Source organism: Onychostruthus taczanowskii, unplaced genomic scaffold, assembly GCF_017590055.1.
Source record: "Onychostruthus taczanowskii isolate IOZ18803 unplaced genomic scaffold, ASM1759005v1 scaffold25, whole genome shotgun sequence".
Classification (NCBI taxonomy): Eukaryota; Metazoa; Chordata; class Aves; order Passeriformes; family Passeridae; genus Onychostruthus; species Onychostruthus taczanowskii.
In genome coordinates, this window is record NW_024499796.1 from 6,222,688 (window position 1) to 6,245,975 (window position 23,288).

At 59.9% G+C, this 23,288-nt stretch overlaps 1 protein-coding gene across 2 annotated transcripts in view; it reads left to right on the forward strand.

Moving 5' to 3' along the window:
• Window positions 1–1,639: 1,639 nt before the first annotated feature.
• The window catches only part of HMCN2 (hemicentin 2), a 32,908-nt gene continuing 11,259 nt past the window's right edge, over window positions 1,640–23,288 (forward strand). The window contains exons 1-47 of one of the 2 annotated variants that reach the window (XM_041406874.1): window positions 1,640–2,043; window positions 2,955–3,025; window positions 3,873–4,031; window positions 4,202–4,324; window positions 4,418–4,589; window positions 4,923–5,029; window positions 5,249–5,369; window positions 5,465–5,734; window positions 5,887–6,031; window positions 6,300–6,421; window positions 6,511–6,783; window positions 6,892–7,033; window positions 7,602–7,729; window positions 8,153–8,266; window positions 8,341–8,490; window positions 9,130–9,324; window positions 9,529–9,624; window positions 9,975–10,099; window positions 10,362–10,506; window positions 10,631–10,743; window positions 10,984–11,140; window positions 11,321–11,483; window positions 12,761–12,888; window positions 12,996–13,104; window positions 13,380–13,549; window positions 14,101–14,196; window positions 14,295–14,471; window positions 15,487–15,606; window positions 15,761–15,922; window positions 16,132–16,407; window positions 16,946–17,113; window positions 17,299–17,412; window positions 17,574–17,660; window positions 18,168–18,353; window positions 18,734–18,901; window positions 19,274–19,387; window positions 19,500–19,642; window positions 19,796–19,946; window positions 20,172–20,390; window positions 20,634–20,747; window positions 20,813–21,000; window positions 21,183–21,279; window positions 21,520–21,681; window positions 22,022–22,135; window positions 22,242–22,370; window positions 22,853–22,996; window positions 23,096–23,255. In XM_041406874.1, coding sequence (XP_041262808.1) covers window positions 1,815–2,043; window positions 2,955–3,025; window positions 3,873–4,031; window positions 4,202–4,324; window positions 4,418–4,589; window positions 4,923–5,029; window positions 5,249–5,369; window positions 5,465–5,734; window positions 5,887–6,031; window positions 6,300–6,421; window positions 6,511–6,783; window positions 6,892–7,033; window positions 7,602–7,729; window positions 8,153–8,266; window positions 8,341–8,490; window positions 9,130–9,324; window positions 9,529–9,624; window positions 9,975–10,099; window positions 10,362–10,506; window positions 10,631–10,743; window positions 10,984–11,140; window positions 11,321–11,483; window positions 12,761–12,888; window positions 12,996–13,104; window positions 13,380–13,549; window positions 14,101–14,196; window positions 14,295–14,471; window positions 15,487–15,606; window positions 15,761–15,922; window positions 16,132–16,407; window positions 16,946–17,113; window positions 17,299–17,412; window positions 17,574–17,660; window positions 18,168–18,353; window positions 18,734–18,901; window positions 19,274–19,387; window positions 19,500–19,642; window positions 19,796–19,946; window positions 20,172–20,390; window positions 20,634–20,747; window positions 20,813–21,000; window positions 21,183–21,279; window positions 21,520–21,681; window positions 22,022–22,135; window positions 22,242–22,370; window positions 22,853–22,996; window positions 23,096–23,255 — 7,016 coding nt within the window. In that variant the 5' untranslated portion in view covers window positions 1,640–1,814. The remainder of the gene's footprint in view (window positions 2,044–2,954; window positions 3,026–3,872; window positions 4,032–4,201; window positions 4,325–4,417; window positions 4,590–4,922; window positions 5,030–5,248; window positions 5,370–5,464; window positions 5,735–5,886; window positions 6,032–6,299; window positions 6,422–6,510; window positions 6,784–6,891; window positions 7,034–7,601; window positions 7,730–8,152; window positions 8,267–8,340; window positions 8,491–9,129; window positions 9,325–9,528; window positions 9,625–9,974; window positions 10,100–10,361; window positions 10,507–10,630; window positions 10,744–10,983; window positions 11,141–11,320; window positions 11,484–12,760; window positions 12,889–12,995; window positions 13,105–13,379; window positions 13,550–14,100; window positions 14,197–14,294; window positions 14,472–15,486; window positions 15,607–15,760; window positions 15,923–16,131; window positions 16,408–16,945; window positions 17,114–17,298; window positions 17,413–17,573; window positions 17,661–18,167; window positions 18,354–18,733; window positions 18,902–19,273; window positions 19,388–19,499; window positions 19,643–19,795; window positions 19,947–20,171; window positions 20,391–20,633; window positions 20,748–20,812; window positions 21,001–21,182; window positions 21,280–21,519; window positions 21,682–22,021; window positions 22,136–22,241; window positions 22,371–22,852; window positions 22,997–23,095; window positions 23,256–23,288) is intronic. The other variant, XM_041406875.1, reaches the window with a different exon arrangement.

Below are 23,288 nucleotides of genomic sequence, written 5' to 3' on the forward strand. Positions count from 1 at the left end.
CCCCTGGATGCAGCGGGCTGGGAGCCACTGGGTCACTTTTGGCACGCAGTGGCTGCAGAGGAATCTTGATACGAATATTCCATAATTGTGCCCCTTGGCAGCCCCCCTGCTCCTGGCAGGGCTCACAGGGGGCTCACAGCCTGGACTGGGTTTTCACGTGCAGCGTTGGCCATTCTGCTCTGCCAGCTCTTCCGGAAACGAGCCCTGCGAGGCCTCCCTGGCAGCTCATGTCCCTTGTGTTTGCTCTCCTAACGAGGCTGACTCATTATTTTCGGGAGGCCAGAGGAGATGCCCTAATGGTCCGAACAAGGAGGCTGTGTTTGTGCAGGGGGTTTTGTCCAGGGGTGCTTTGTGCCAGCACATGGTGGGAGCTCCCAGGGATTCCTCCCCTGTGCCATGGAATGGGCAAGGACAGGCACAGGCTCCAAACCACGGTGGTTACCCAGAGGCTGTGCCTGAACCCCCAGCAGGGAAGGGGTTAAAGCCCAGCTAGCATAGGTGTTCCAGGGACTGGGAGCACTGGTGAGTGTGGGAAAGGCTGGCTGGGATTAATTTGGTGATGAGGAGAAGTCGTTGGGGTTTTTTGTGCCAGCCGTGCTGGTGCTCCCTGCCAGGGTGCAGGATGGAGCTGGCATGCAGGCTGGTGGCTGGGGATGCTCCAAGGTAGGTTTTGTGGCACTGTGGGGTGGGGGACTCCCCTCAGCTCTGTGGGACTGGGAGTGCAAAGCCTGGGGGAGTGCAAGCCCTGGCCGTGGGACAGGAGGAGAACAGGCCACTGGCACAGCCCCAGGGGCAGAAGTGCCATTGCCCTGCTGTGGAGGGGATGTCCTTGCCTGCTCTGAGGTTGAGCTAGGCTGAGCCCACGCTTGCAGGGATAGGAAAGGCACAGGGCGGTGCCACTGTCCTGTGTGTGGGTTATGAGATGGCTGATCCCCAAGGTCCCCCAGCTCCTGTGTCTGGGAGGAGCAGGGCTGCTGCAGGGGGTGCAGGAGATGCACAGCTTCACCTGGAGCCGCTTTTGGCCGTGGCTGCACCCTGGGTCCGGCTGTGGGGGAGTTGAGCAAGAGCAGAGCATCCCAGCGGAGCAGCCATGAGCTCAGCCCTCAGCTCCCCGCCAAGCGGTGCCTGTCCCGGCCAAGCGCTGCCTGTCCCAGCCCTGTCCTGGCTCCGGCTCTGGCTGTGCTCTGCGTGGCTCTTTGCTCCCTGTTCGTGGGGTGGCTGCCTGGCTGAGCCCCCCACAGAGCCCCCTGACCTCCAAGCCCCGTTGCAGACCCCCATTCCAGGGCCCTTTGCCCAGCAAGGGGGGTTTGAGTCCTTGGGCTCCTTTCACAGCTGTGTCTCCCCCGCTGGGCTTTGGCAGGGTTTCCTCACAGGTGCTCGGCTGTGACCCCCGTGTCCTCCCCTAACCCCCCAGCAGAGCAGGGTCTCTCTGAGCCAGGGGGTCGGCGCTGGGGAGGGGTCCCGGGCAGCGTTTCTGACAACCCCGTGGGCTGCAGGATCCGCTTCCCAATCCCTGTATCTCCATCCCGATTTCCTCCAACTCCCACCCACCTCCCTGCCGCGTCGCTGGCTCCAAAAGTCCGCTTTTTCCTCCCGCCCTCCCTGCTCCCTCCCAGAAGTTGAGCGCTGGAGGAGCAGGTCCGCAGCTGCGGAGGGCTGGCTGGGCGTTCCCTGCCCGGGGTCCCTTCTGTGTCCCCGCCGCGTGTGGCCCCTCGCCCCCCGTGTCCCTCCCTGCTGCGGGGACGCTCCCAGCGCCTCTGCGGGAAGGACAAGGACGCGAGGGGTGCTGCTGACACCCGAGCGCGTCCCCCACGATGCCGCCCCACGGAGGGGTGTTTGTGGGTCTCTGGGTGCTGCTGGCCCTCAGTGTGGCCGAGACCCCACCAGGGTGGGCCACTCTGGCCTTTGTCTTCGATGTCACCGGCTCCATGTACGACGACCTGGTGCAGGTGATGGACGGGGCCTCGCGCATCCTGGAGAGGACGCGCAGCAGGAGCACGAAGCCCATCAGCAACTACGCCCTGGTGCCCTTCCATGACCCAGGTAGGTCCGGGACAGGGGGAGGGTGTGTCCTGCCAGGGATGGGGCCGTGGGGAGCTGGGCTGTGGCTCTGGCTGGGTCTGTGTTTGAAACGTGCACTTCACAAGGGCTGGCGCTGCCCCTTCTACCTGTTTTTAATGCCCTGGTGACTGCTGTGGTGGGGATGGCACCTCTACAGCTGGCAGCTGGGATGGGGCTCCTGTCCCTAAGCCACCCTGTGGGCACAGGCTGGGCTGTTTCCACTGTATTAATCCCAGGGGTGCTGACACTTCGTGGTGGGTGGCTTTTCCCTTTCCATCCTGCTCTAATCTCCCTGGAGTAATCATGGGGGTATTTCTGTCCAAGTCCACAACGTGCTTCCAGGTCACCTCAATAAAAATACCACTTGCTAAGAGGCTTTGGTAACTTGCTGTGATACCAGAATAATTTCTTTCTGCCCCTACCTTTTGTCTTCTTTTTGTGCACACCCACAAAAGGGCAGCTGCTCCCCAAAAGAGCCCTGGCCTCCCACAAGGAGAGAGGGACCCAAGTTTTATTTTCAGCAGAAACACTGAGCTTAGTGAAAACCATTGGAGCCAGACAGGGAAGGAGGCAGAGGCAGTGAATTGATTCCTGCATTGCTTTGCTGGGAGCTTCCCCCAGTAGAAAAGGGCACTGGGTTTGCAGCTCACCCTGGCTGGGACCACCCAGCGTGTCGGGAGGAATTCCTGGGCATAGGAATTGTTTGCCAAAGTGGTCACAGTATGGGCACAGGGCCTGGTCTGCCCAAACCCACTTCTCTGCTGGTGCCAAGCCAGGGCAGATGCTGGACCCAGAGACTCACAGGTGCCAGGAGCACTGGCAGGGTGGGTGGTGTTGGAAGGAGCTGGTGCTGGGCTCAGGGGACTGAGGGGGTGGCGTCCATGTGCTCACAGAGGTGGGACCTGTCACCCTCACCACGGATCCCCAGCTCTTCCAGCAGCGCCTGCGGGAGCTCCATGTCCAGGTAGGCACCCTGAGCCCCACGCTGCTCTGCCAGGCCTTGGCACTGCATGCTGGTGGGGTCTGGGGGCAATCCCTGCATCCCCCACAAGTGTGATGGGGGCTCGGGCTGAGCCAGACTGGCTGGGGGCTGCACACAGGGCTGGGAGTGGAGAGGATGGGTGATGCTGCTGCTGTGTCCCAGAGTCCTGCAACAGGGCAGAGAATTCCCAGTCCACAGCTCTTGTCCCCAGTGAAGATGCTGATCCCAGGAGAGTTTGCACAGACTCTCCATGGAACCAAAAATCTCCTCTTCTACAACCACAGCCTGATAATTGAGTTTTTAATATCTGGCTTTTTAACTGTATTTTTAAATTACTTTGTCTGTTTTCTGCCAGCTGAAATGTTCCCTGGGAGCTTAATCCTGCTTTATCCATCCCCACTCTTGCCCTGCCTCCCGTGAATTGCTAAATCCCTGTGGTGTTTCCCTTCGGATGCAGCTGTTTTGGCAGGAGGTGTAAGGCTGAGGCTGCAAATGCTTTCCCAGCCCTTGGGGGTGCCAAGCCCTGGGAAAGTGGGAGCTGGTCCTCTCTGTGCCAGGAGGCTTCCCTGGGGCGGCTGGCAAAAATGTGCCCACTAAAGGTACCTGTGGGAAGCCAGGGGTTTCTGTGAGCACGGATTCCCCAAATGGGTGCTTTAATTATCCTGTTAGCGAGACAGCGCCGGGTCCGTGTGATCCTGAGTGTCCCTGCAGTTCCATCCTGAAACACGGGGTCGTTCCTCCCCGTGAGCATCCCCCGGGAGGGATCCTGCCGGGAGCTGAGCCCTGCGTGGCTCGGTGCCCGCTCCACGTCCCCTCCTGTGTCCCCCAGGGCGGGGGGGACTGCCCGGAGATGAGCGTGGGGGCCATCAGGGTGGCCGTGGAGATCTCGCATCCCGGTTCTTTCATTTACGTCTTCTCGGATGCTCGGGCCAAGGACTACGAGCAGCAGGAGGAGCTGCTGCGGCTGCTGCAGCACAAGCAGAGCCAGGTGAGCGACCCTGCGGCAGCGGCATCGCATCAGTGACACACATCCATAAAACCCCTGACTGGGGGAATTTTGCACCCCCCGGCCGATTCCGTGTCCTGGGATGCTGGTGGATGCCAGCTGCGTCCCCTGCCGTGGGTGGCTGGGATGTCACGGGGCCGTTGCTGTGGCAGGTGGTGTTTGTGCTGACGGGGGACTGCGGGGACAGGAGCCACCCCGGGTACCGCGTGTACGAGCGCATCGCTGCCACCAGCTCTGGGCAGATCTTCCACCTGGACAAGCAGCAGGTGACAGAGGTGAGTGGGGACACCTGGCCCCTTGTGCTGAAGTGAGGCTGTGCCTACTGGGGAGGGGAGATCCAGGTTTAATCCTCCCCTGACTGTCTCCAGGTGCTGAAGTGGGTGGAAGAGGCCATCCAGGCTTCCAAGGTCCACCTGCTGTCCACGGACCACGAGGATGGTGGGGAGAACACGTGGCAGGTCCCCTTTGACCCCAGCCTGAAGGAGGTCACCATCTCTCTGAGTGGCCCTGCCCCAGGGATCAGGGTCCAGGATCCTGCAGGTAGGAGCCCAGGGCAGAGGGACAGCAAGGGGAGGGTGGGGCTTTGGCCCCCAGAAAGACCTCAGGTGAGGACAAGCTGGAAGGGGTTCACCAAACCCTGCCCTAAAACTCAAATGAAAATGTGATGAGCTACAAAGCCCTCAGCAAACACCAGCACATCTCCCTGCTCCCCTCCCAGACTGGCTTTGCCTCTGTCTTTGAGGGTTTGCCCTGGCTGTGGGCTCTGATGGGCTCTGCACTACCCTGAGCCCTGAGGGAGGCAATTCCTGGCTGCTGTAGGAGCCAGGGGATAGACCTCGGTTGCCCACCTGGGACATTCATTTCCCGTTATAGGAAAGGTCCTGGAGAAGGGCCGAGGTCTGAAGGAGCTGCTCAGCATCCCCAACTCAGCCCTGGTGGTGGCTGTGGAGCCCTACGAGCCAGGGATGTGGCTGGTGACGGTAGGTGCTGGCAGACCTGCACATCCTCTTTCCCTGATGGATATTTTGCTTGCCAGGCTTTTCCAGGTGTGGGCTTTCCTCATCCATCTCCAGCCAGGCAGAGGATGTGTGAGCAGGCTGAAAGGGGCCGGCTGCAGCCTTTCCTTCCCATCTCCTCTCCCTTCCCATCTCCTCTCCCTTCCCTGCCCCCTCAGCACTTGACTCTCAATCTGCTTCCAGACCCGGAGTAGTGGCCGCCACTCGCTGAGGATCACGGGCATCAGCAATGTTAATTTTCAAGCCAGCTTCTCCACCCAGCCGGAATTTGACACCAGCCAGCCCGGAGAGCGGCCGGTGCAGGGTGAGGGTGATGCTGCCCTGGGGGCTGGATGCCGCAGCTGGGCGTTTTCAGCCGGGAATGTGGTTGGTGGTTTTTTTTCCCTCCCCGCTTTCCAGGTCTGCCCATCTCCGTGCTGGTGAACTGCACCGGCCTGAGGCCACCTGGGCGCCTGCAGGAGATCGAGCTCTTCAACACCTCGGGCCACGTCCTCGTCTCGCTGCCAGCGCGGCCCCTCCTCAACTCCTCCGGCCCCCCCGCTCAGCTCTGGGTGGGCTCGCCGCTCCGGGTCCCCCCGGGTGACTTTCTGCTGAAGGTGAAGGGTGAGGATGGCCAGGGCCACCCCCTGCACCGCCTCTCAGGGGTCACATACACCAGCGTGGTCCCCGGTGAGTGGAACCCGTGGGTGCTGAGCAGGGACCAGAGGTTCCAGCGCTGCCTCTGCTTTGGTTTCTCTCTCCCTGGTCATCCTGCTTCCCAGTGCAGCTCCCAGCCAGCTTCCAAGGGTGTTGTACATCTGCACATCCCCAACCCCTTCCAGGTCTGCCTAAAGTGAATATCTCCAGCAATATCCAGGCCTACAACCGTGAGCCACAGCTCATCTCCTGCTCTGCACGGAGTGAGATCCCTTTCCACCTGCAGCTCAGCCGTGGCAGGATGAAGCTTGGGGAAGAGCAGCTCTTCAGGTGAGCCTCTGGTATGGCCCAGTGAGCCCCAGGAGGGTCCCATGTGGGTCCCTGAGCTGTGCCAGCTGAGGGGGTGCTTTGTGCTGGGTGAGTGCCTTCAGGTTCTGAGCATGCCAAGAGGAAAATTCCAAGGGACAGGTCTGCAGCAACTGGGGATGCACCTCTGCCTGACTCAGATGAAAAAACGTCCCAGGGAGCAGGACTAGGATGGTGGCATGGCAGTCCCAAGGTGGGAGTGATCCATATTTTCATCTCTCCCTTTTTGCAGGATTTCAGGGAACATCAGCTGGCTGATCCCTGCAGTGTCTGAGAGTGACGAAGGCTTTTACGAGTGCACGGCCACGAGCAAGGTCGGAGTGACCCGGGCCCGTGCCTATGTCTCTGTCTCAGGTGGGGGCTGCTTGTGCCAAGCCTTAGAGCCCTTCCCATGTCTGTGGCTGGCCAGGGGCTCCTTTCACCCAGGCATCCCATGTTTGTAGAGCCACCACCGCGTCTCATTGCCCCGGGCAACATCACGGCTTCACCGGGCCAGGACGTGGTCATGTCCTGCGTGGTCCTGGGGGATGTGCCCTACAACCTGACCTGGAGCTGGGATGGCAAGGTGGCACAGCCAGGGCGTGGCAGGACCCGGCTGCTGCAGAACAGCTCTCTGGAGATCAGCCAGGTGCAGCCAGGGGACGGGGGCCTGTACGAGTGTGTGGCACAGAGCGCCCGTGGCACCGCCACTGCCTCCCTGTGGCTCTTCATCCAGGGTAGGCTTTGCCCCTGCGTGGCACCCTGGCCTGGGGGGGTATTTTGCTGCCCTGTGGGAGGGTGGTGAAAGGCACCTGGGGGCTGAGCCTTGCTCCAACCCCGTGCAGAGGCGCCGTGGGTGAGGGTGGACCGCAGTCCCCGGCGTTTCAGCAGGGGCCAGGAGCTGCGGCTGAACTGCACGGCCGGGGGCCACCCCCAGCCCCACAGCAGCTGGAGGCGCTGGGGCTGGCCCCTGCAGCAGGATGAGAGGTAACCCCCGGGGAGCCAGGAGCCTGCATCCTGCCTGTGCCACAGGGGTGGTGCTCCCCTTGCAGGGATGTACGAGGGGAGGGAGGGAGGCTTGGGGCTGCTGTGGCTCTGGAAAGAGGGAGGCATTGCAGTGTCCCAGCCCATGCTCCTGAGAGGCTTGGCATGCTGCTGGCTTTAATTTCCTATATTTATTTTTAATCTGTCCTGCCTTATCCAGGTCACCATCCCCACTTTGCACACCTGGTGTGAGCTCAAGTCTCAAAATACTCCTTGTACTTCCTCTTAATTTCTTCTGCTTTTTGCCTTTCAACTCCTGCCCGTGTCAGGCTGTGAGTGCAGGAGTTGACTTTGGATTAGGCTTTTGGAATTTTGAGATGAAAAAGCCCAATTCTCAGTGCTTTTCCCTGGTTCAAAGCAAAGTCCTTCCCTGCAGCAGCTGGCTCTAAGTGCTGACCCACATCCACCACATGCCCAGCATGGCCTGAAACCTGCTCATTTGTATGAACACATTTTCCATCATCCCTGTTCCACAGGGCTCGTTTCTCCCTTTCTCTCCCATTTGCTGCAGGGTTTTCAGGGATGCTGAGGGTACCCTGCACATCAGGTCTGCTGTCCCAGAGGATGCAGGGAATTACAGCTGCTATGCCAGCAGCACACTGGGCTGGGATGAGCAAGTGATCACCCTGGAGTTCACTGGTACCTGCTCGCTGGCAGCACACTGGGAACAGGGCTGTGTGTGATGGAGGGTTTTGGGGACAGCACACTGGGAATGGGGCTGTGTGTGATGGAGAGTGTTGGGATCAGCACACTGGGATTGGGGCTGTGTGTGATGGAGGACACTGGGATCAACACACTGGGAATGGGGCTGTGTGTGATGGAAGACACTGGGATCAGCACACTGGTATTGGGGCTGTGTGTGATGGAGGGCACTGGGATCAGCACACTGGGAATGGGGCTGTGTGTGATGGAGGACACTGGGATCAACACACACTGGGATTGGGGCTGTGTGAGATGGAGGGTGTGGGGGGACAGCTCCCAGGGCTCTGGGGTCCCCTCGGGCTGGATGGCATCACACCCAGCGCAGCAGAGTGACCAAAGACACCTCTCCCCACGGCACAGAACCTCCTGCCATCCTGGCAGTGACGCCCAGCCTGAAGGTGCTGGTGGGAGAGGACGTGACCCTGGAGTGCTGGGTGTCGGGGGCACCCCCACCCCACATCGTGTGGTACAAAGGTGAGACCGGCAGCCGCCCTGCGGGTGTGACATGCCCCCAGAGGCCTGTGGGCGCTGACCCGGGGCTCTGGCAGGGGAGCAGGCCGTGGCGGCGTTCCCGGCGGGCAGCCAGCGCGCGCTGCTGCGGCTGCAGGCCGTGCGCCAGGAGGACGCGGGGCTCTACGGCTGCCAGGCCCTGGGCGAGGCGGGCGTCGCCTTGGACAGCACCGTGCTGCACGTGGGCTGTAAGTCCTGCTGCGTCCTACCCAGGGGTCAAGCCTCTTCCACAGCTCTCCCTCCTGGCTCAGCGCCCCTTTGCTGCTTTCTGAGGTTTCCCAGCGGGGAGGTGTTGGTGCTTGGTGCAAACAGGGGGAAGCCTGGCAGGAGTTCCGAGCTTCGGGAAGATGCGGGAGGCTCAGCAAGTTGGGGAAAGACAAGGCAGTTGTTTTTGCAGGGAGACACGGGGGCTTGGGAATCAGCCAGGATTCAAAGTGCATTCAGTGGGATTAGGCAGAGGTGGGGGCTGATTTTGTGTGTCTGAAAATCCAGGTGAAAACCTTTTCCTGGAGGCAGAAGGGATGAAAGAGCATGAGGAGGAGTAGGGAAGGCTGTGTGTTGAGGGCAGCAAGGTTTAAAGCAGTTAAAGATGGAAAAGTGCAAGTTATTTTGCTGAGCCAGGGGTTGATGAGTGTAACTGGAAGAGGTGGAAACTGCAATGGCTCTGACAGCTTTGGAAAAGCACCAAATGCTTTAAGTCAGTCTCATAACCTATCAGGGCGCCTGGCTCATTGGTTTTGCAGCCCCATCCCTTCTCCAGGCTCAGCTGTGGGGAAGCTGGGATGCTGGACCTGCCTGAGCCCTTTCTCTGCTGCTCTCTCCTCCAGCTGCCCCTCACTTTCCTGAGCCCCTGGGCGACATGGAGGTCAAGGCTGGGGAGAGAGTGAGCCTGCTGTGCCCTGTGGAGGGATCTCCCCCGCCACAGGTCACCTGGTCCCGGCAGGACGGGAAGCCCGTGGTGAGCTGGCAGGGACCACAGGATGTTTCCAGCCAGCTGGAGGCTGCCCAGCTCCTCATTGACAGTAAGAGCTGAGTGTGCATGCATTTATTTGTATTTTTAACTTGTGCAAGCTGAGGTGTGCAGTAACAGCCTGCAAGCCTCCAGCTCTGAGGGGTGTGTCCCCGCTGGAGATGGTGATAGGGCAGGGGAGGATGGTCCCCATCCTGGAGCTTGCTCAGGGCTCACCAGCCCCACCAGGCTGAGGCTTCTCCCCACTGTGCTCCAGGTGCCTCGCTGGATGACCAAGCCATCTACATCTGTGAAGCCCAGAACGAGTTTGGGAAAATCCACGCAGAGGTCAAGCTCACAGTCACTGGACAGGGTTTGTTTTTCCGTGCTTTGGTCGGTGAATCCATCCCAGTGTGCTGGCAGGGGGTGAGTGCCAGAGACCAGAGCAGCTGTTTCTGGTGCTGAGCTGGCCACAGTGAATGCTCAGCCACCCCAGGGCAGGGTTTGGGCAATGCCCTTCCAAGCCCTCTTTGGCTTCATGTGCTGACATGGACCCACACTGCAGCGAATATCCCCAAATTCCTGGGGAGTGGAATCAGAGCTGGCTTATGCTGAGCCAGGATCCAGACCTTGGAAGAAAGGTGATCTACATCCATTGCCCTGAGCATTCCTGGCCAGTTTATCACTGATTAATCCTGGTTCCCTTTCCCCTCTTTCAAGCAGCCCCAGAGATAGCCCTTGCCTCCCCTGTGGTGCGTGTGCTCCCAGGCCAGCCTGTGTCCCTGCCCTGTGTGATCCTGGCTGGGAGCCCATTCCCAGCCCGCCGCTGGCTGAAGGATGGGCAGATGGTGAGACTCCCGTGCCTGCTGGGATGGTGGGTGGCTGGATGGACACCTACCCCCTGGGGGGGCTTCGCTGCAGGATGAGTCCCCCAACATTTGGGGCGAAAGCTGCTGGTGAAAGAATTTGTGTTGGGAAGGAAATGTGGGTTTATCTCCACATCAGGGTGTTGTTCAAGGATTCATTTCTGGATGTGCCCCAAAGATGCAGGGATGTGTTGGTGTTTGACCCTGCCATGTGCCCTGCTTTCTGCTCTCTGCCCATGTCCAGGTAGCCGCAGGTGACCGCTATTCCATCCGGGCTGATGGGAGCCTGCACGTGGAGCAGGCATCCCGGGGGGATGCAGGAACCTTCACCTGTGAGGTGACCAACGCCCTGGGCTCGCACAGGCAGGACGTGTCCCTGGTCATCCACGGTGAGTGACAGCGAGCCGGGTGTCCCCGCCCGGCAGTGACACGGGGCAGGTGCTCTCTGTGCTCTGCTCCCTGTGCTGCACGTGGCCCTGCCATGCAGGATGAGGGGCTTCTCTTCCTTCCCAGTTCCTCCCAGCATCGAGCCTGGCCCTGTTCTCCTCACTGCCACCGAGGGAGCGGCTGTCACCCTGCGGTGCAATGCCACTGGCGTGCCCCCCCCTGCTGTCACCTGGGCAAAGGTAGGGGACAGGGACAGGCGGGCTGTGTGCCTCTGAGCCCGGCCAGGTTCAGGGAAAGGTGTTTGAAGGGGTGTAGGTGTCCAGCATGGCTGTGGCTGCCTAGGGAGGTGGCACCAAGCACCGTGGGAAGCTGGGATCAGGACATGGCCTGCTCTGGTGTGTCCAGAGCTCTCTTCTTGCCCTTGGGATGCTGAGCTCCTTGGAGAATCTCTGCCTTCCTCCCTTCCCTTTCCTCTGCAGGGCACGGAGCCCATTTCACTGAGCCCACACTACCAGCTTGACCCCGATGGGACCCTCCTGATCCCTTCATCGTCCCCTGGGGATGCTGGCACCTACTTCTGCACAGCCACCAATGCAGCAGGATTCTCCAGCCGGGAGATGCAGCTCTCCATCAGCAGTGAGTGCCCAGGACAGCTCCAGAGGGGACAGGCAGGGAGGGAATGACCTGGGAACACTCCTGGCTTCCTTGGAGCACCAATCCAGCTGCCAAGATGGGTTTGGAGGATGGGAAGAGAAGTGATGAGAGCTGTGGGGCACTGAAGTGTCCCTGCACCAGCTGTGCTCCCTCTCCATGCAGCAAAGCCCAGGATCAGCGGGAATGGATCGCAGACATCAGACCCTGTCCCCATCCTGGCTGTGCTGGGGCAGGAGACCACCCTGCCCTGCGAGGCCCAAGGACATCCCCCGCCCCTGGTGGTGTGGAGCCGGGAGCCCCAGCCCCTGCCCCTCGCCACCTCGAGGTAAGGAGGGTTGTGGCTGCTGGGAGACACCGTCTGGGATTTTGTGTCTCTTCAGAGGGATGTCAGGTCCGTGAAGAGTCCCAGCTGCTTGGCAGGAGGATGTGAAGGGCACCCCTGGCACCCTGTGGGCAATGCAGGAGCTGAGGCAGCCGAGCAGCACTGCATTAACTCTGCTCTCCTTGGAGAGCACCAGGCTTTTCTTCCATCTTCCAAACATCTGGGACCAAGCAGCTGCTTCCAATCACTCATGTGCCTACCCTGGACACGGGACTGGGGTTGGGAAGGAAAGGAAACTCCAGTGCAGCTCCTCACCCTGCTGTCTGTCTGCTTTTGTGCACATTCCTGCCTTGTGCTGTCACAGGGTCAGGGATGTGCCTGGGGATGGTGGATCCCTGTGGGAAGTGTTGGACCAGAGCCTGATGCTGCTTGGGACAAGGTTTGGCACAAACACAGTTTTTTTGCCCAGCAGTGGCTTTGTCTGCCCTGGGATGTGGAGTTTTAGGCCAGTTTTGTTCCAGTGAGTGACTTCTGGAGGGACAGATCAATTTGTTGATGGTATTGAAGATGATGACAGCCATGAGACAGTCAGTTAATGTGATTTGATGGGCGAGGATAAACTCATATCCAACCATTCTCCAGGTTATATGGTGTCTTGGTCTTCCAATGTTTTCCCCATATGTTAGCACCATGTTGGAAGGGACCCCCTAAAGCCATGGGCCCTGGTCGTGGTGTTAAACACTTCTTGTGTGTACCTGAGGATTGCTGTGGCCTGGGGAAGCTGGAAGGCATCTTGGTTTTGCTCTTCTTGGGTGTTGCCTTGTTGTTCATGTCTGATTTGCCATGGCTGTTCCTGGCTGACCTGTGCTGCTCCCCACATCTCAGCTGGCTTGTCCATGCCGGGTGATTTATGGGAGCACATGAGGAGGCATCTGCAGCCGTGGGCCGAGATGATGTTATGTCTGTGGAGCACAGATGGGGCTGGAATGAGAGCTTGGCCAGCTCCAGCTGCAGGGACTGTGCTCTGGGGGGATCCTTGTCCTTCATCCCCCTCAGCTCATGTGCTGCCTCTTGCTGAGCTCGTGCAGGGGCTGAGCAAAGGGGATTTGCCCCCATGGGCAGCTGTGCCACCCTCTTTGAATGGGAGGTGGCCATGGTGACCTTCTCTTGGCTGTCCCGAGGTGACGGTGAGCTCTGAGCCCTCAGCTCCTGCTCAGGGTTGGCTGATGGATGACACGGCTCTTTCTCCCATCCAGCTTTTCTGCTCCTTCTCCCCCCAGGTTCCGTGTCCTCCCTTCAGGATCTCTCCACCTGGCTGAGCCCCAGGTGACAGACAATGGCCTCTACACCTGCACGGCCACCAACGCCGCGGGGAACGCCTCGCTCAGCTACAGCCTGCACGTGCAAGGTTCAGAGCCCTGCCCATGTGCCACTGGGCTCCAAACCCTCCAATCCTTGGCTGTCCCTGTGCCAGGGTCTGAGGGTGGTCACAGCCTGAGGTCCCCTCTCCCCCAGCTCCCCCCCAGCTGTGGATTGGTGATGGGGAAAGCCACCTGGCAGCCGTGGCCAACACCTCCCTGAGGATTCACTGTCACAGCGTGGGCAGCCCCCCAGCCCAGATCCAGTGAGTGCTGCAGTGGTGGGTGCTCCCTGTGCTCCCAGGATGGCTGGGAGGGGCCTCTGGCTTGGGGTGTCCCTAAGGGTGGAGGCACCCATTCCTTCTTGTCCCTGGTGTCCTCTGCTCAGCAATCCTCTGCTGGCATGCCTGCCCCATTCCAGAGGATAAGGGGACAGTCCTTGCTGCCAACACCCCACTACTCATCCTGTTGGAGTGCAGAGACAGGGCATGGGTGGTGGCAGGGCAGAGCCAGGACGTGCTGCCTGTCCCCTTGCTCACAGGTGGCTGAAGGACGGGCACCCTCTGGACGGGCAGGATGGTGTGGTGGTGTCCGAGGACGGTGGCACTCTGCTGGTCACTCGAGTGGGGCTTGGTCACCAAGGGCTCTACATCTGCCAGGGCAGCAACCGGGCAGGGCTGGCCCAGGCAGAAGTGCAGGTTTCAGTGCATGGTGAGCACAGTGTCTGGGGTGAGGTGTTCTATCCATCCCGTGTGTTGGGAGGAAGGTGGCTGCCCAAAGGGGTGGGTGTTCTTGGCCCAGTTTTTGGTAGGTGCAGGGTCACTGGCTTGATTCCTTGGGACCTTGTCCTTTGTCAATGAAGCAGAGAGGTGATGGCACTGGCACCACAGTAAATCCTTGACTGGTTTTTCCTGCTGGAGGTCCTCCCCCAGCCCCATTTCCCCTCCACCAGCAGGATGTGACTCTGAAGGTGCCAGGTGAGAAACCAGGCCGGGAACAGAGATCTCTACCTGGGAAGAATGAATGCCTCACTGGGGCAGGGACCAAACCTCTGGCTGGTCTGGGGAGCTGTGGTGTCACCATGGGGTGGTGTGGTCCCCTCCCAAAGCAGGGACGGAGCTGTGGCCCCCGGCTGCTGCTCTGCCAGGACTTGGTGTGTGCCAAGAGCCATCGGTGAGCCTGGCTGTGCCCAGGGCCCTGCCCTGTGGTGGCTGTGACAGCCCGGCTCACACAGAGCCGCTGACAGCAGTGCTGGGTTGCAGTGCCTCCAACCATCGAGCCCAGCGCGGTGGATCTGGCCATCCCGGAGCACAGCTCAGCATCCCTGGAATGCCTGGCCTCGGGGCTGCCCGCTCCCGGTGAGGCAATCCCGTCCCTCAGCTGCCCCCGGGCTTTTCCCTGGCTGAGGGGGGCAGCAGCATCGTTCCTCACTGCTCAACTCTCTGCACCCCTGCAGACATCACCTGGTACAAGGGGCTCGAGCAGCTCCCGGCCGGAGCAGGACTGACCCCGTCCGGGGATGGGAAGCGCCTGGAGATCCCCCGTGCCCGACCCTCCGATGCCGGCAGCTATCGCTGCGTGGCCTCCAACGCGGCCGGTGTGGCTGAGCTCTGGTACAGCCTGCAGGTCACCGGTGAGTGCAGCTGTGGCTTCCTGAGAGGTGGGGCTTCCCTCCCTGGAATACCTTGGGTGAGTGTGGGATCAGTGGGGTTGTCCCAGCCCTCAGGATACATCCCTAGGAGATGGCTCATTTCCATTTCCAGTCATGCAATTCCCTGTGTCCATCCCAGATGGTATCCTGGAAAGCCATGGCCCCATGGGTGGGTGTTGCCAGGTCCCCATTACCGGGTCACCTACCCACCCTGTCCCTTTCGCACCCTGTGTGCCTGGTGACATATCTGTCCCCCCAGACTCAGTGGTGGCTCCTGGGCTGCTGCCAAGTCAGGCACTGCTCACTTTTTCTCACTTGATCCAAGCATCCCTGCAGCTTCCCAGACCACTCAGCATGTCCACAGCTCCGGGGGCTGAGCCAGGCCCTGGCTTTTCTCAGGGATGCTCCAGTTGGTGGAAGTCCTGCAGGCAGGTGTCCAGGGCGTGGAGAAGATCCAGTTCTCCTGCTCTGGGCTCGTTCCTGCAATCTCTTCCCAGGGAAATGTTTGCACGTCTGCCGTCCTGGCTCGGGTGCCTTGTTTGGGTTCTGCTGTTTTTGTTTTTCAAGGGTTTCTGGGTGTTGAGGCTTTTCTTCTCCAAACTGATATCCCCCATGGGAAGGAGTTACCATTTCCCAGCCAGCTGTATTTATGAGCAGCTGAGAACATCATCCGATAATGGAAAGAGTTGGGTAACCTTCTCAGTGAGCAGGGCTGCCTAATAAGGCTGTGTCTGGCCAACCTGACCTTGGCCTGCTTGTGGGATGCTTGGTCATCCTCTGCTGTTGGCCATGTGCAATTAAAAGCATCCCTCGCTTGGCTGGAGAGACAAGATTATTGTTTCCACATGAAGCCAGGGCAGGGGAATGTCACTGGGGTTTTTGTGGCACCCAGCAGGGCTGCAGGGGGTGTGTGTCCAGCAGGATGGAGCTCCAGTAAGGAGCTGCCCTTCTCCTCTTGTCCAGTGCCATCAGTGAGCTGCTCCTCTCATCCCTGCAGTGCCTCCATCCTTCTCCTCGCCAGAGCCCGAGGCCATGTCCGTGCTAGAGGGACAATCTGTCCAGCTGCCCTGCGAGTGCCATGGGATCCCCCTGCCCACCCTGAGCTGGTGGAAGGACGGTAGGGGTCTGTTCCTCAGCCTCATCTCTCCCCACATGGGCTGTCCCAGCTGTTTGTCTCTTTGGAGCTCTTTGTTGAGCAGAATCCAGCTTTTGGGTGGGAATTTCTCCTGCTGGGAGCCTGAGGGGAAGCTGCTGTCCCCTTCCCTGGGCAGGTGAGCCCCTCTCCACCCAGCCAGGGAGCCCAAAGCTGGTGTCCCCAGGAGGGAACGTGGTGTACATGGAGAAGGTACAGCTGCTGGACCAGGGGACATACACCTGCGAGTGCAGGAATGCTGCCGGCAGCAGCAGCAAGGAGCATCACCTGGAGGTGCACGGTGAGCATGGGGCACCAGAGACCTGTGTGGGCAGGTGGAGGTGCTGGGGCTTCTCTCAATGCAAGGTCCAGCTGGAGCCTAAAGCCATGGCCTGGTGCCTTGGATATTTTGGAAGGGATGCTGCTCTACCTGGGTCAGCTTTGCCCCTCCACTTGTGCACGGCTGAGGGAGCTGCACATCCCCTCCACCCCGTGTCCCTCTGCCCACAGCACTGCCAAGGAGCAGCAGCAGCACCCTCAGGAAGGTTTCTGTCATCGAGGGTGGCGAGACAGTTCTGGAGTGCGAGGCCACGGGGACAGCACCACCGTGGGTGAAGTGGGTGAAGGACGGGCAGCCCGTGGCTGCTGGGGACGGGCTCCTGCTTACGGAGCAAGGGAGGCGGCTGCACATCCCCAGGGCAGAGGTGGCCCATGCAGGACACTACACTTGCCTGGCTGCCAGCACAGAGGGGCAGGAGCAGAGGGAGTTTGATGTTGTGGTGCACGGTAAGGACGTGGGATGGGGTGGGGTGGATGCAGGCAGGACGAGGAGGGTGGTGGTGTGGAGTAACTTGATGTGCAGCAGGTGTTGGGCAATCCAGCATGCAGCAGGTCCCAGGGTCAGCAGGGTTATGCTTCAGGAATAGCTGTAGAACTGTGTCTGTCAGGCAGGAGTTCCATTCCAGAGCCATCACAGCAGATCATCTCATATAAAGTCCTCTGCTACCTCATGGGTCAAGGTCACTAGAGCTATAAAAGGTCTGAGGTGGCTCAGGCTGTGTGGCCATCCCAGTGTGAACCTGTAAGCCTGGGCTCAGCTGTGCAGGTAAGTGGCACATCTGTGCTGTGGGTCACCTGTCCCAAAACACCTTTAAAGTCACCATCTCCAGGTGATGCTAATGGTCCTTCTGGGTTCATGCCCTAAAGCTGTACAAAGCAAGAAGGTGGGAAAAACCAGGTTCACCCAGTTCTCCCCTCCTTGCTTTGCTCCTCTGATGCTCTGGCTGCTTTGCAAATGGATGTCCATCTTCTTCTGCATCCCCAGTTCCTCCTGAGTTCATTGCAGGATCAGGACTGACAACCAACGTCAGCGTTCCCCTGCAAGGATCCCTGACGCTGACCTGTGAGGCCACTGGCATTCCCCAGCCCAGCGTCACCTGGTTCTGGGATGGCTCTCCTGTCACCCCCAGCCAGCACACACAAGTGCTTTCAGGTCAGAGGTCTGGGTGCTGTGAGAGATGAGTGCTTTGGGAATGTGTTTTGCCCCAACACTGATGAGTTCAAACTCATGGTGGAGCTGCAGCCCCACAGGAGCACAGTTCAAACACCCCTCCCATCCAGTTGGGATGTGCTTTACCTGGATCAGAGCCCTGAGACCCCTCTGCTCTGTGCTTCCAGGGGGCTGGCTGCTCAGGCTCACCCATGCACGAGCCCAGGATGGTGGTCACTATTCCTGCCTGGCCAGCAACGTAGCTGGGGAGGCCAGGAGGCATTTCTACGTGGAGGTCCTAGGTAAGGAGGGGTCTTCTGTCTGCTGCAGGATTCCTGCTGGGGTTTCAGAGCTCCACCCTTGCAGGAAGAGACATGAGTTAAGACTGGACATGCTGGGTGTGCTGTGAGGTCAGAGGCCGAGCTGGCCAGCTGCTGAAGTCCCTGGGGGCTTGTGTTCTTAGTTCCTCCCCACATTGAGAACGTGGATGAAGAGAACACCTTCAAGGTGCCCGAGGGCCACCCTGTCACCTGGTCCTGCCTGGCTTCAGGTGAGCATCAAGTGGGGAAGGGAGGTGGCATGAGCAAGGGGGAGATGGGGCTCAGGGGCAGAGCAGAGTCTCATTTTGGGGTGTGGAACAGATGGATGGCTCCAGTCAGAGACATGAAAACAGCTGAAATCGGCTGCAGAGCTCTTTTGGGATGGCTCCTGGCTCTGGAGCTGTGCTGTCCGGGAAGCGCTGGGGAGGGGACGCCCACATGGGGAGCCTGTTCCACAATGTGAGATCCAATCTTTCCCAAATGGAGCTAAAACTTCTCTAATCTCATTTCTCCTTTAGTGATGGGAATAATTAATCACCTCCCACTCAGGACAGTTCACTTTCTTCTTGCTGGCTCATCCAGCAGCTTCTAAAATCCTGATCCAGATCATGATAATTCTGATTTGGGATGATGTCTCTGCTTTCCAGAAAAGCTCTGACAGTGACCCCAGCCAGGCTGTGCTCACACATGGAAAAACTTCACACAATGGCCAAAATCTCATTTTCCATCCCTCACAGGCAGCCCACAACCCAAGATCACCTGGATGAAAGACAACCACCCTCTCCCTGGCACCTTCTCCATCTCCCCTGATGGCTCCTTGTTCCACATCCCCCAAGCCTCCCTGGCCCATGCTGGTCGCTATTCCTGTGTGGCCTCCAACTCTGTGGCAAATCAGACCAAGCACTACCTGCTGGACGTTTTGGGTATGAGATGCCTTTGGATGGAGGCAGGGTCTCAGGTGTGAGCAGACTTAGTGGGTTTTAATGGCCTGCCCTAGGTAGGTGGGGAAGATCTCTTAGTCCTGCAGCCAAAGCGTGGCATGGACCTGTCCCAAAGCCCTTGTGAGACCTCTTGGAGGAGCAGAAAGCACCTGCTTAGTGCAGGATCCAGCTGTGATGGAAGGGGGGATGTGTCTTCTGTATCTCTGTGGTTTTGGAGGGCAGCAGGACAGGGCAGAGTCTGAAGTTGGCACAGGCTGTGCCAATTCCAACTCCCTGAACTTGGATCATGCTCTCTGGTGGGGGGATGAAGCACTGGGAAGCCAAAGCTAGTGCTGATCTAACACACAGCCACGTCTCTGCAGCCAGTCCCACCTTTGCTGGAGATGATGCCGCTGCAGAAGAAGTGACAGTGATCATCAACAACCCCATCTCCCTGCTCTGCGAGGCCCCACCGTACCCATCTCCCAACATCACCTGGCTCAAGGACCAGGTTCCTCTCAAAGCATCTAGAAATGTCCTCCTGCTCCCTGGTACCGTGCTGATGTCCCCTGGCTTTGCATGACTGTGGTGGCCCCTTGCTGTGCATGCCTTGGGGAGTGGGAGTGGGGGCTTTTCTCAGTCTGGCAGGGGTCCAGCACAGTGGGATGGTGAGAGGTCATCATCCTGCAGGACCTGAGGGCTCAGGGATCAGCTGGATGCTGCTTTTCCAAGTGTTGCATCCTCTGATCATAATGAGCCTCCTCAGTGCTGGTTTTTATAAGCCTGGGACTGGGCTCTAGAAGAGCATTAGGCCCCCTCCAGCCAGGCCTGCAGGTGCTCAGCAGGTCCCTTGAGATGCCTTCATGGGGAGAGAGAGCTGTGGCTGTGAGCAGCAACCCTCTCAGGAGACCCCCTTTGCCCAGGTGGCCACGGGCTGCAGATCCTGAATGCCCAGGAGGAGGACACGGGCACCTACAGCTGCATCGTGGCCAGCGAAGACGGGGAGGCTGTGAAGAACTACGCTGTGAAGGTCCTGGGTGAGGGAGCTCCCCACGTCCTTCCTAATTCCTGCAGTGGCCCCACCACTGTAATGGGGCCAGTGCTGCTTCCCTTTGCTTCCCTCTGCTTCCCTCTGTCTTTCCCCACTAGTTCCTCCTTGGATTGCCAGAGAGGATCCTTTGGGGGAATTTGCCATGAAAGAGGTGAAAACCAGGGTGAACAGCACAGTGGTGCTGGAGTGTGAGACCTGGGCTGTGCCTGAGCCCACCATCCGCTGGTACAAGGACAAGCAGGTGAGGTCCCAGCTGTGACCAGGGAGGAGCTGCTGGGCTTGGGGACTGTCCCAGCTGGATGGAGTGGGAAGATACCCTTTACCCACCTGGCTGGGCTCTGCTCCACTCCTGGGTGTGTAATCCTGCTCCTGCCCTTCTCTTTCTTCCCTTCAGCTTCTGGAAAGCTCTGAACACATCCAGATCCTCAGTGAGGGGCAGGTCCTGCAGATCCAAGCAGCTGGAATCTCAGATTCGGGGCACTACACCTGTGTGGCCACCAATGCTGTGGGAGAGGATGACAGGGACTTCATCGTGCACGTCCAAGGTGAGCCCTGGGCAGAGAGCCAGCACCCAGAGCAGAGGGTGTCTCAGCAAGAGCAGGGGTCCTCAGGGTCACTTGTGGGAGCAGAGAAGGGTGGGCAGGAAAAAAAGTTTAATCCTGCTGGAAAACAGCAAACATCTCCTCAGCTCCAGTGAGGGCAGATGCTGTGGGTGCACCTGGGGGCCAATGTCCCTGTTCCCCACAGCTGACCACAGCCTGTCCCCGCAGTGCCCCCCATCTTCCAGCAGCAAACAGGCCCCAAAGAAGCCCTTGAGATCTTCTATCGGGAGGAAGACCAGGATGGGGAGGTGACAGAGCACCGAAAGGCTGTCCTTGGCCAGCCCACTGCCCTCTACTGTGACACCAGTGCCATCCCACCCCCCCAGCTCACCTGGTACAAGGATGGGGAGCCCCTCTCCCCGGGCCTGGGGGTGCTGATGCTGCAAGGTAATGGGTATGGGTGTGCACCCCCCTGTGGGGCCTGGGGGTGGTCCTGCAGCAGCCTTGTGGGGTGAGAGCATCCCTAGCACAGAGGAGGATGGATCCTGTCCCCTTCCTCCTGCCACCACACGCAGCCCCCGCGGGACCTCTGAGTCACTGGGGCTGTGCAGGGCTCTGTGCAGGGCAGGGCTGGGAAATATCCCACTGACCCTTCCCTGTGGCCTGCCCCAAGCCTGTCCCGTGTCACAGGGGGCCGGGTGCTGCAGCTGCAGGCGGTGCAGGAGGAGGACAGGGGCAGGTACACCTGCGAGGCGGCCAACGCTGCGGGGCGCGACCGCCTGCACTACGAGCTGGAGGTGCTGAGTGAGTACAGGGACAGGGGACATTGGGCTGGGGCATGTGGCAGCCCCATAACCACCTGCTTCCAGCTGCTCCTGCCATCCGTGGTGGCACAGAGGACCTGGTGGAGGAGGTGACGGCCACCATCAATGGCACTGTGCGCTTTGAGTGTGAAGCTACTGGGCACCCAGAGCCCACGGTGTCCTGGCTCTGGAATGATCTCCCCATAGAGGCTGGCCCACGCCACCAGCTCCTGGAGGGTGGCACAGTCCTGCAGGTTGGTGTGCCCCTAAGCAGGCGGCCGTGTTGGGGACAGACACAGGAGAGAGCAGATGGAGGGGATGGGGCATTCTTTCCTCCCAAAGGTGGCTGCCCTGGTCCCACCAAGGTCCCCATGGGAGTCCCAGCATCTCCCCAGCTCGGGGCAGCCCTCAGTGGTGCTCTGCTGCCCCTCTCCAGGTGGCAGTGGTGGAGGCAGGTGACACTGGGAGTTACACGTGCATGGCTGAGAACCTGGCCGGGTCAGCTGAGAAGCACTTTGCCCTCGCTGTGCAGGGTAAGGCATCTCCCCTTCACTGGGTCACTGATTTACTGTCCTCCTCCTCTTTCTCCACCAACTGGAGTTCCCTTTGGCTCTGGAGCTGCATGGCTGCCTCTGTCCCTTGTGCTGGTCACACCCGCCCTGTGTGAGGAGGTTGAGCAGGCGAGGGGCTCGGTGCGTGTTTCCTCCTGGGATGCATCGACCCCCACAGTGATGGCTCCCCTTTGGCACTGTCTTTTGGGTGCACTGGAGCAGAAGCTCCCTGGAGTGTGGGAACAGACCCCGAGAAGGTCGATGGCGTTGTCAATGGCAGCATCTCCCTGGTGTGTGACATCCAGACCCACCCGGCTGCAGAGATCTCCTGGTACAAGGATGGCCACGTCCTGCGGCTCGCAGAGGAGGTGACTGTCACCCGAGGTATGTTGGGATGAGCCAGAATCATTGCCTGTGCCCCAGCGAGCTCTAGGTCCCCTAATCCCCCTTTTTTGGATGCCACGTGTGGGTCCCCAGCTCAGCCTTTGGGTTTATGACACACTAATGACACACTGCTGAGTGATCCCCTCTGCAGAGGACCAAGGGCTGCATCCTGCAGAACTCCACCCTGCTGCTCCTGGGACACAGCAAGGCTTTGGACCTCAAATATGGGAATTCCATGGCCAGACTCCTTTTGCATGGGATCACTCAGCTTGCTGGCATAATGGCCCAGACCTGGTTCTGCTCCAGGCTGTCCTGATTCTCTGCTCTCCACTTCTTCCAGGCTCTCGGGTGCTGCATCTCCCTCACCTACAGCTCTCCAGCTCAGGCACATACACGTGCATGGCCCTGAACGTGGCCAGCCAGGATCAGAAGAGCTTCATCCTCACCATCCATGGTAAATGGTGCAGGCTCAGCCAGGAGCTGTCCCCTGAGCACGCACTGAGGAGCCGACAGTGAGCCCTGGTCTGTGTCACACCCCCGTCCCTGTTCATCCTCCTCAGAACCCCCAGGCATCCAGGACCCACAGCAGGAGACGCTGGAAGCTGACATGGGGACACCCCTCGTCCTGAGCTGCCACGTCCCCGGTGTGGCCAGTGCTGTCACCTGGCTGAAGGACGGGCACCCGCTGGGTGTGTGTGCAGGGAGCGCTGTGCCAGGCTGCCACCCCCAGCCTCGCTGCTGCTCCCTTCCAAGCAGTCCTGCCTCAGTTTCCCAACTGCTAACCCTGCTGCAAGAGACCCTCAGGGCTGCACAGGGAGGGGACAGAGTGTGAAAGGTCTGGCCTTTTCCCTGCATGCTCTCAAGAGAGCTCAGGTTCATTCCTGAGGATCGAAGCCATGGCATGTGGGCACAAGATGTGATGGAGGGATATGCAGGGGGTGAGCTCTCTGGGTACCAGCCCTTGGGGTGCTTGGGGGGACAGGGGTTTGTCCCCAAGCCAGTGGCTCTTTTCTCCTGTAAAGCTCCAGCAGTGAACTCTGCAAAAACCCTGCTTTGCTTTAACAGTGTCCCCAAACCTGGGTCTGGGGGGGAAGGGGGAAGCACAACAGTGACCCTGGAGAGGGCTGAGTGGAGGAGCACTGCTCAGCTGCCTCACCCTGCCTCCTTGCAGAGATGAGCCCAGAGCAGGGTTTGGTGTCTGGGGGTGCCCAGCTCCTGCTCAGCCCCCTCCAGCCCTTCCACCAGGGCCGATACACCTGCCTGGCACAGGGCCCGGGGGCCGAGACACGCAAGGACTTCACGGTGCTGGTGCGAGGTACGGCTTCCCCAGGCAGCCCACTCCCTGCGGGCTCTGCCTCAGAGGTGAGCCTTCCTCCCCCTCCTCTTTCTCAGCCTCCCTCTCTCCTCGGTGCAGTGCCCCCCCGGATCAGCAGTGCAGGGGACCCCAGTGAGCACAGCGTGCTGGAGGGCAGCAGGGTGAGGCTGGAGTGCCGGGCAGAGGGGCAGCCCACCCCCCACATCTCCTGGCTGAAGGATGGGCAGCCGCTGGGGCTGCAGCCCCCCTCACACGCCCGGTGAGTCTGGGGGTACACCCCAGGGGCTCAGTG